At 53.1% G+C, this 9873-nt stretch overlaps 2 protein-coding genes across 8 annotated transcripts in view; both read right to left on the bottom strand.

Moving 5' to 3' along the window:
- GANAB (glucosidase II alpha subunit) overlaps window positions 1-1801 on the bottom strand; it is a 19155-nt gene extending 17354 nt beyond the window's left edge. For 4 of the 7 annotated variants that reach the window (XM_008062452.2, XM_021714693.1, XM_021714694.1 and 1 more), the window contains exon 1: window positions 1641-1795. In XM_008062452.2, the coding sequence (XP_008060643.1) occupies window positions 1641-1678 (38 nt within the window). In that variant the 5' untranslated portion in view covers window positions 1679-1795. Of the gene's footprint in view, window positions 1-1640 lie in introns of all 7 variants that reach the window. The other 3 variants (XM_021714698.1, XM_021714696.1, XM_021714695.1) reach the window with 1 other exon arrangement.
- A 107-nt stretch (window positions 1802-1908) lies between these two features.
- On the bottom strand, window positions 1909-8919 carry INTS5 (integrator complex subunit 5). The gene is made up of 2 exons (XM_008062451.2): window positions 8776-8919; window positions 1909-5071 (listed from the first exon to the last, which is right to left on the bottom strand). The coding sequence occupies exons 1-2, from the start codon at window positions 8853-8855 to the stop codon at window positions 2092-2094; spliced, it is 3060 nt and encodes a 1019-aa protein (XP_008060642.1). The 5' UTR covers window positions 8856-8919; the 3' UTR covers window positions 1909-2091.
- Between the last annotated feature and the right edge of the window lie 954 nt (window positions 8920-9873).

Here is a 9873-nt window from a genome sequence, read left to right as displayed (position 1 = left end):
ACCACACCCGGCTAATTTTTTGATTCATTGTAGAGATGAGGTCTCACCAAGTTGCCCAGGCGGGTCTCGAAGCCGCGGGCTCAGGCAATCCACTCACCTCTATCTCCCAAGGCGCGAGATTACAGGCTGAGCCACGGAACCCAGGTAAGACTGCATTTTAAATATGCTCTCCCAGTGACTCTGATGTGGGTATCCCAGCACACTAGAAAAGTGTTCCAAACTGGGGTGGGGGTTCTTCTAAGTAATAAGATTGTACAACCTATACTAAGACAACTACTATACTCATCTCTAGATATGGAGCTATCTACCATTAGCCTCAGAAACTGCTTGAAAGCTAAAGGTAAAGAAAACTACCAGAAAAGAGATCACAGAACACAGTGAACCTTTCTACTCCAAAAGAATGTGCAAAACGATTACTCCATAACAGTCCTGACAGAAAATGAGGAAAACACTAGGTGATTTAATACACCAAGCAGGATTAAATACTAGCAAAACAAGCAGAAGAAATGCTACCAGAAAACTCTATAACAAGGCATGGAGCCCAGGTCCTGCAGTGACCCAAGTGTCTACAGCAAGCACCCAGGGACACTGACTTGTGTCCACCTGCACAAAGCCAAACTAATGAGAAGTAGAAGAAGCCAAATATTCTCTGGGGCCCCATTTGCACGGTCTATGAAACTCGTTTGAAGAGATGCCAATGGGGATAGGATTTCTAAAGGATGTTTCAAATATCACCTGTAGGAAAGCCCTGAGAACTCAGGGATGCCTAGAACATCCCAAACAAGAGGTGTTTCTAAGTCAAAATCGGGAATGAAGCGCAGGGCAAGTTGCATCCGTTTATTGTTTCAGATCACAGGCTCCCAGAGAACTGAGTTTCTGGCCCATGCTTTTTTTTTTTACTGCTTCGGACAGTACATGCCTCTCCCATCCCAGTACATCCGTTAGGTCCCAGTAAACACTTCGTGGCGCTGGTGATGTGTTTCGAACCTTTTCTTTTCTTTCAGTAATATAAACTCGAGAGCACGGACCAAACCATTCTATTACATGTTGTGTTTGAGCAACATCATCCAGGCTGACTGTGAATTTACTGGACCTTGCCCCAGCCGTGCCCAGCGACCGAGGACACTGAACTAGCCAGGGTTGGTGCCCACGTGAAGACAAGAGCAGGGGAAAGTCTGGGTCTCGGGGAGCAGGCACTAGGGTAGTGCAAGCTTAACTACCGGCCGCTGTGCTTCCGCCCAGCTGAGGGGCCGCAGGGCAGCAGGCTGCGTTCCCCGAGGCCAGGCCGCATCTTGTCCCCCTCCCCGACGGGCCCACACACAGCAGAGAGGAGACGGCGCTAACCGCCGCGAGCCGCTGGAGGAGGGCAGCGGCTAAGAGCCGCCAAGACCAAGAAAGGTGCACAGCTACGACCTTCTTGAGCCGCCGGGTGGGATTCTGGAGCCCCGGGAGCGAGGGCCCCCAATGTCGCGCGGCTCTACCGCTGGCAGACTGGAGGCGCCTGAGGCCGCCTCCAGGGGGACAAAGGTTCCTCGCAAGACCAGGGGTGGCAGAGTGTCAGGACATACAGGAAGGAGCGACATGGGTTTTGGGGGATCTAGGGTCGTCCTGGGCGCGCCCCCAGGTTCCGGGCTCCTCACCGCCTCCTACGCGCCGCCACTGCCGCTACCGCCGCCATCTTGTGCCGGGTTTGCTCCTTGACCCCGAACCTCCCGCCCCACCGCGCGCGTTTAGCCACGTATCCTAATGCCCGCCCCTTCCGGCCTTCTGATTGGTTTAGCCAGGGCGCCGCCAGGCGGCTACCTCATTGGTGGAGTGAGCACATTCAATGATTCGGGGGCGGGAACTTCCAGAGCCTGGCGCTGTCCGACTTTGTGCGCTTAGTTAGCATCAGACAGAAGTACTGGATTGGTTTTCTCAACTTGGCAAATTTTATTTAGAAAAAAAGATGGGGGAGGAGGAAAGTGACAGCGCTCTGAAGGCCAAGGTCTTAGAAGACAAACCTCAACTCTTCCGTAGCACCTGAGTCCCGTGTCTCTCTAACTGCTCGACCTCCCTGGGCACGGAGCCTCCTCCGGAGCAAGGAAAAGCCTATGTCCCCTGCCGAAGAAGGGTGGACGGTGAAGGTGCCTGGAAACGGCCAGAGAAAAGACCCAGGCGGTCGATGTTGCGGTGGAGGACGCTGTGCAGCACAGCCAGATGGGGTCCACCCTCACCACCACCCTCCCTGGAGAAGTCCCGGATGAAGCGGCCACGCTCGGATTGGAAGATGAACTTCTGGGGCAAGGGCCCATGCTCCCGGAGAAAGCCCCAAACACTGAGCAGCAGCAGACGGACCTCAAAAGGTGCCAGTTGGCTAAATACCTCGTGCATATTACCCAGGGCTGGGGGCAGGAGGCTTCCCTCAGCCATGACAGCCACCAGGGTGCAGGATGCCTCCAGGTGCCAGGGGGAGTGGGCTGTGTCAGGGTGGCGAGAGGCTTCCCAGTGGCCCAGAAGGGCGGCCAGCAGCCCCCGAAGCAACACGGAGCAGTAGCACAGGGCTGGGGGAGCAGCTGCTACTAGCTTTAACAGCTCAAAGAGCAAGGGTTGTTCCCGGAAGCGCCGGCCAATGCGGAGATCCCGCTCCACGGTGGCCCGGGCGTGCTCTTCAGGAGGCCAGGCCAGCTCTGCACCAGCTGCATCAGGACACACACTCTCCACCAAGGTCACGGCTACTGCTTTAGCTGCCTCCGGGCTCAGGATAGGAGCTCCCCAGCAGCCCCCACATTCAGTGCCCCCGGGGGAACTGCAGCAGTGAACCAGGAGGCTGAGGAGGCTTTGGATGTTATAGGTTACTTCCTGCTGATTTCGTGACTGGACAAACTTGGGTGGCTTTAAGCCACGGCCGATGACTCCCGCGTGGAAAACTGACCAGATCCCTCCAGGACCTGGCACAGCTGCAGTGTGCCTCCGATTAGTGTCCAACAGGGAGGCAGAAGCCAAAGAAGCTGAAACACCTGAAAGAGTCTCATTGTCCACATCCACTTCCCCTCCAAATAGTTCTATGTTGCCCTGATGTAAGGCTCCCTCAACTAGCAGCTGCAGGACAGCCTTGAGCCCAGCTGGAGAGGTCTGAGAGAGGCGGGTGAGAAGCTGAGTAGCTGAGGCCACACCTGGGGGGCCGTGCAGCCTCAGAGAGGCAAAGAAGCGGTGCACCCCAGCCCTCACCAGTCCTAGGAGTTGGGAAGGGGACAAGGCTTCCATAGGAAACGGACAAATGGCTAGGAGGGAAGCAGCAGCTTCAGCTACTTCTTCCTCAGGATGTAGCAGGAGGGGAGCCAGGTCAGACAGATGGGCTGAGGCAGACTCCCCAAACCGGGCCCCTAGGGCTACAGGGCCCTCACCACCCTGCTGTTCCCACCCTACTAACAGTGCTAAGTTGCGCAGGAAGCGAGCTGTGAAGGGAGACTGTAAAGTCCCTGCATGCACTCGAGCCAGGCAGCTTCGAAAGGCAAGGGGAAGGAGGCCAGAGAGACTGACCACCAGCCCTGCATACAACTGGGTAGCCAAACTCAACTCTTCAGGGCTTCGGGCTCGGCTCAGTAGATGACCCAAGGCCTCAGGTCCACAGCTAGGCCGGGTATAGACAGATAGCAAGCCCAAGAGCTGGTGCTGCCAGAGGAAGCGCTTCCGTTCCAGTCGTAATGTCTCTCCACACAACTCTCCAACATGGTTTCTGAGCGCATCTAAAAAGGGCACTGGGCGGGGAGGCGGGGGTGGGCCCAGCACCCCTTCCCCAGGAGACCCTCCCCGGTGATGAACCAGTTTTTGCAAGTGCAACAGTAGCAACTGGATTAGCCGGTCACAGGCCTCACGCACAGTGTCTGGTACAGCCAGGCCCTGAGTGGTAATGACCGAAGCAGGCATAGCTGTGTCCACCAGGAACTGCAGTAGGCGATAGGCACCTGCTCCAGAGGCCTGGCTTACCAGGTGCACAGCCAAGTTCAACATGTTGTCCAGCTCCTCTCGGGGGAATCCCTGCAGGTGTTGCTGCAGCTGGCTCAGCACAGCTGGGGGCTTGAGGCAGTCCACAAGTTCTCCAGACACTGTGCCCAGCAAAGCTGGCGACATGACTGCCAGCTGCAGTAGGAAAGGAACTGTGGCCTGAAGGGAGGGGTCCCCACTCCGGCTCCCAGCGCCTCCTGCCAGGCTATCATGGAACATTCGCAAGAGCTCTCGTCGGATGCTGTCTCCATGGCGAGAGGCCAGATGCCCTAGAATACCTACAACCGAGGTAATCTTGGGTACCCGTTTCTCCCCAGGGATAACAGGAGATCCAGGGAAGGGGTCTGTAGAGGGGGTTTGAGAAGAGCTTCCGCCACTGCCACCAGCTCCACCTCCAGCTCCACCATGGACACAGAAGTCCTTAAGGCCACAGGAGAGAACTCGGGAGATGATGGTACCAGGAAAAGAGGAACCAATATGTGCCACAACCCAGTCAAAATGTGGAGAATGCTGAACAGAGGTATCCAGCAAGGCATCCACACATGCATCTGGGCAGCTACCAATGAGAGCCGAGAGGCACTGCACATAGATGTCCATTAACGTGCGTGTGGCCCTACAGCCCATCCACAGCTGCAGCAGTTCGTTGAGAGAGCCAGTGGCATGGGGCACACGCTGGTGTTGGCCTGAGTATGTGCTGCTCAGTTGCCCCATGAGGTCAATGGACCATGCACTAATCACAGGTGCCCAGGCCTTTGGGTTGGCCCGGATAAACTCAGACAGCACCTGCTGTACTTCCTGCACCACATCCTCTAGACCAGGTCCCCCAGCAGGGACATGGGAGGGTGGAGGTGGACGGAGGTGAGGTGGACCACCCACAGGGCTTTCATCCAGGGTAGCCAGGTGGGCCCGGACACTCTCATCAAAGACACCTCTCAAGTGGTCAAGCACGGCAGCCCGAGCAGGTGGCAAAGAGCGGAGTAGGAGAAGACCACAGCGAGCATGTTCCCGGGCTGAGAGTTGGTGGCCCAGAATAGGGTCTATGCCGGTCAGAAAAGCCTTGATTTCCTGGGACAGCTCCTGAGCACTATAAGGAAGCAAAAAGAAACAAACTTAGAGTGTCACAAGATGTTAGGCAATTACATTTCCTCTTTAAGCTTTGGTTTCTATGTCAAATAGGGATAATAATGAGAATGTTAATAAAGCACTTTATATTATGCTTAATACAGAAGGATGGGCTCAGTGACTTTTTTTTTAAAAAGCATTCTTCAGCTGGGCGCGGTGGTTCAAGCCTGTAATCCCAGCACTTTGGGAGGCCAAGGCGAGAGGATTGCCTGAGCCCAGGGGTTCGAGACCAGCCTGGGCAACTTGATGAGACCTCATATCTACAATAAATCGAGAAAAAATTAGCCAGGCTTGGTAGCAGAAGGATCACCCAAGTCCAAATGGTCGAGGCTGTGGTAGCCGTGAGCGTGCCACTGCACTCCAGCCTGATGACAGAGTGAGACTCCTACTCAAATATAAATAAATTTAAAAAATAAAATAGCCGGGCTTGGTGGCTCAGCCTGTAATCCCAGCATTTTGGGAGGCTGAGGAGAGTGGATTGCCTGAGCCCGCGGGTTCGAGACCCGCCTGGGCAACTTGACGAGACCTCACCTCTACAATAAATCAAAAATTAGCCGGCATGGTAGCGTACGCCTGTAGTTCCAGCTACTTGGAAGGCTGAGGCGGAAGGATCGCCAGAGCCCAGCAGGTCTAGGCTGAGGTGGCCGGGAGCAGCCACTGCACTCCAGTCTGGGCGACAGAGTGAGACTCCAACTCAAAAAAATAAATAAATAAATAAAATAAAAAAGCAATCTTCAAAATAAAACTTGGACAGAATAATAAAAATAACCAAAAGCCGGGCTCGGTGGCTCAGCCTGTAATCCTGCGCCTTTGGGAGGCTGAGGTGAGTGGTTTGCCTGAGCCTGTGGGTTTGAGACCCGCCTGGGCAGCGAGACCTCATCTCTACAATAAATCAAAAAATCAGCTGGGCGTGGTAGCGCATGCCTGTAATTCCGGCTACTTGGAAGGCTGAGGTGGAAGGATCACTGGAGCCCAGCAGGTCGAGGCTGCGGTGGCTGGGCGTGGCCACTGCACTCCAGTCTGGGCGACAGAGTGAGACTCCAACTCAAAAAAATAAATAAATAAATAAAATAAAAAAGCAATCTTCAAAATAAAACTTGGACAGAATAATAAAAATAACCAAAAGCCGGGCTCGGTGGCTCAGCCTGTAATCCTGCGCCTTTGGGAGGCTGAGGTGAGTGGTTTGCCTGAGCCTGTGGGTTTGAGACCCGCCTGGGCAGCGAGACCTCATCTCTACAATAAATCAAAAAATCAGCTGGGCGTGGTAGCGCATGCCTGTAATTCCGGCTACTTGGAAGGCTGAGGTGGAAGGATCACTGGAGCCCAGCAGGTCGAGGCTGCGGTGGCTGGGCGTGGCCACTGCACTCCAGTCTGGGCGACAGAGTGAGACTCCAACTCAAAAAAATAAATAAATAAATAAAATAAAAAAGCAATCTTCAAAATAAAACTTGGACAGAATAATAAAAATAACCAAAAGCCGGGCTCGGTGGCTCAGCCTGTAATCCTGCGCCTTTGGGAGGCTGAGGTGAGTGGTTTGCCTGAGCCTGTGGGTTTGAGACCCGCCTGGGCAGCGAGACCTCATCTCTACAATAAATCAAAAAATCAGCTGGGCGTGGTAGCGCATGCCTGTAATTCCGGCTACTTGGAAGGCTGAGGTGGAAGGATCACTGGAGCCCAGCAGGTCGAGGCTGCGGTGGCTGGGCGTGGCCACTGCACTCCAGTCTGGGCGACAGAGTGAGACTCCAACTCAAAAAAATAAATAAATAAATAAAATAAAAAAGCAATCTTCAAAATAAAACTTGGACAGAATAATAAAAATAACCAAAAGCCGGGCTCGGTGGCTCAGCCTGTAATCCTGCGCCTTTGGGAGGCTGAGGTGAGTGGTTTGCCTGAGCCTGTGGGTTTGAGACCCGCCTGGGCAGCGAGACCTCATCTCTACAATAAATCAAAAAATCAGCTGGGCGTGGTAGCGCATGCCTGTAATTCCGGCTACTTGGAAGGCTGAGGTGGAAGGATCACTGGAGCCCAGCAGGTCGAGGCTGCGGTGGCTGGGCGTGGCCACTGCACTCCAGTCTGGGCGACAGAGTGAGACTCCAACTCAAAAAAAACAAAAACAAAAACAAAAAAAGCATTTAAAAACCATACCTAGTTGACACTACTTAATAAATGTTTTTTTCCATAACAATAACAATATCAACAATAGATAACTGGCCAGGCACGCTAGCTCACACCTGTAATCCCAGTACTTTGGGAGGTGGAGCCGCAAGGACTGCTAAACCCAGGGGTTCGCGACCAGCTTGAGCAACTTGACGAGACCTAATCTCTACAATAAATTAAAAAACTACCTGGGCATGGTGGCCTGCACCTATGTTTCTAGCTACTTGGAAGGCTGAAGCAGAAGGATCGCCTGAGCCCAGCAGGTCAAAGATGCAGCGGCTGTGAGCGTGCCACTGCATTCCATCCTATGTGACAGAGACTCCAACTCAAAACAATAGTAATAATAATAGATAACAACGAATGTGTCAAGTACTCCTTTAAGTACTTTGCATGTATTATTTCAATCCTGATAACAGTTCGATAAGGTAGGTACTATTATGATCCCATTTTACAGATAAGGAAATCAAAGTTATATAATAAAACTATATGTTCCAAGAAGGTAGGAAGGAACCATTGCTGTACTCTTCAACACTGAAACCCCTTCTGCTGAGATGTCTAGTATATAGGAAGCACTCAATAAATATTTGTTGAACTGACTGAGTATATTCTGTGTTTCCATAATATCTGCTTTAAACACCTTTCCAGCTTTATTGCACTCCCACCACAACCACAAGAACCCTGGAGTCTGCTCTTAATGGAAAGAATAAGCCCTCTATGTAGGGCTCTCCCTTCTAACACTTGTTTCTTCCCATATCCTGCAAACATCCTAACCACCGACCACTGTATCAACAACCACCACCCTACAAAGCACCCTCAATGTGCCTGGGAATCAGGTTGTCCCAGGGCAAGACTGGGTATCAATGCCTTTCAATCCTTCCCCTCCCAAAACATATGGGTCTTATTGGTTCAGAAACCAGTAGTATGGAAGGAGGCAAAATTCCTTTTCTTAAAGTCAAAGAAGCTATACGGAGAAATGAGATTTTCTCTTATGGTCAAAGAGGACAGCATCCTCTAGGAGCTGATAAGACTCTGACTGTGCCATTCCTCTCTCGTTCCTCCAAAACCAACCAACCAACCAACCAAACAACCATCTACCCTAATCTAAGGCAGTGTCTCTGCCGGGGTGCAAGGAAAAGGCTAGAAAGAAGCATTCAGTGGGCTTCTGGCCTGGGGTCTCAGGGAGTCTCCACGAAGTCAGCACCCCGGGATGCCTCAGGTCTAAAAGGGGCAGGGCAGCAGTGCTGATATCCACGACTCTTGGGAGATCAAGGCCGAGGCCTAGGGTAGCTAGGCATTGGGGTCTGGCGAGAGGCAGGTCCGAGGACTTGGGAGGGCGGGCACGGAGCCCGGAGGTTTGGTGAGGCAGTCCCGAGTTCTGGAAGGACCCGACCGGGAATCTCCGAACAACCCTGACGCGAGTTCTCGAGCTAGGATCCGGGTTTCAGCCGAGAAAGCTGGGGATCGGCGCGGGGCCGCGAGGTGGGGTAAGGTGCCAGGGGCTCTGACTACCTGAGAGGCGCGGGACCGTGGGTGACCGGTGCGGGCCCGGGAGGCCCTGGGGCCCCGGGAGGGTCGCACAACGCGGACATCCCGGAGCCCTAGCCCGAGCCCGAGGCGGGAGCGGCGGAACGCAGGCGGCGCATACGCGCTGACAGGAAGCTCGAAAGGAACCAGCGACTAGGTCTCTCAGGAAAACTAATCCGGCGATGTCCTCGACCCTGACACATAGGTTCCGCGCTGCGTCGGAATCCCAGAGCAGAGACCCGACAATGACAACAGGAAGCCGACCGTCCTCGATGCAATCGTTTTTTTTTTTGTTTTGTTTTTTGGGTTGGAGTCTCACTCTGTTGCCCAGACTGGAGTGCAGTGGCACACTCCTGGTCACCGCAGCTTCGACCTGCTGGGTTCCGGCGATCCTTCCGCCTCAGCCTTCCAAGTAGTTGGAACTACAGGCACGCGCTACCATGCCCGGCTAATTTTTGATTTATTGTAGAGATGAGGTATCACCAAATTGCTCAGGCGGGTCTCGAACCCGCGGGCTCAGGCAATCCACTCACCTCAGCCTCCCAAAGGCGCAGGATTACAGGCTGAGCCACCGAGCCCGGCGCAATCGTTTTTTTTTAAACGGCCATGGACACACAAACTAAGCCTGCCGAGGCCATTCACAGTAGAATTTAATCATTTTTCCTGTCGCCAAAAATACAAAGTGTTTAACTCACGAGCTCTTAAAAAATGAAGGACTAGGAAACGTTTTAATCAATAAGCAGTGACAAGCTGTGCGGGGGGGATAACATGAAGCCAGGAGTTCGAAACTGCAGTGAGCTATGCTTCCTCCACAGCACTCCAGCCTAGGTGACAGAGCAAAACCCTGTTTCATATAATAATAATAATAATAATAATAATAATAATAATAAACAGCAATGTAAAAGGAAAACTAAAGAGAGAGAAGGGGGCCGGTTGTGGTGGCTCATGCCTGTAGTCCCAGCACTTTGGGAGGCCGAGGCGAGAGGATTGCCTGAGCCCAGGGGTTCAAGGCCAGCCTGGGCAACATGACGCGACCTCGTCTCTACAATAAATTAAAAAAAAAAAAAAAATAGCCGGGCTCGG

Source organism: Carlito syrichta, unplaced genomic scaffold (assembly GCF_000164805.1).
Source record: "Carlito syrichta isolate Samal-C Ts95f unplaced genomic scaffold, Tarsius_syrichta-2.0.1 Scaffold305706, whole genome shotgun sequence".
In the NCBI taxonomy this organism is placed as follows: Eukaryota; Metazoa; Chordata; class Mammalia; order Primates; family Tarsiidae; genus Carlito; species Carlito syrichta.
This window is presented reverse-complemented; position numbering and strand designations above follow the sequence as displayed.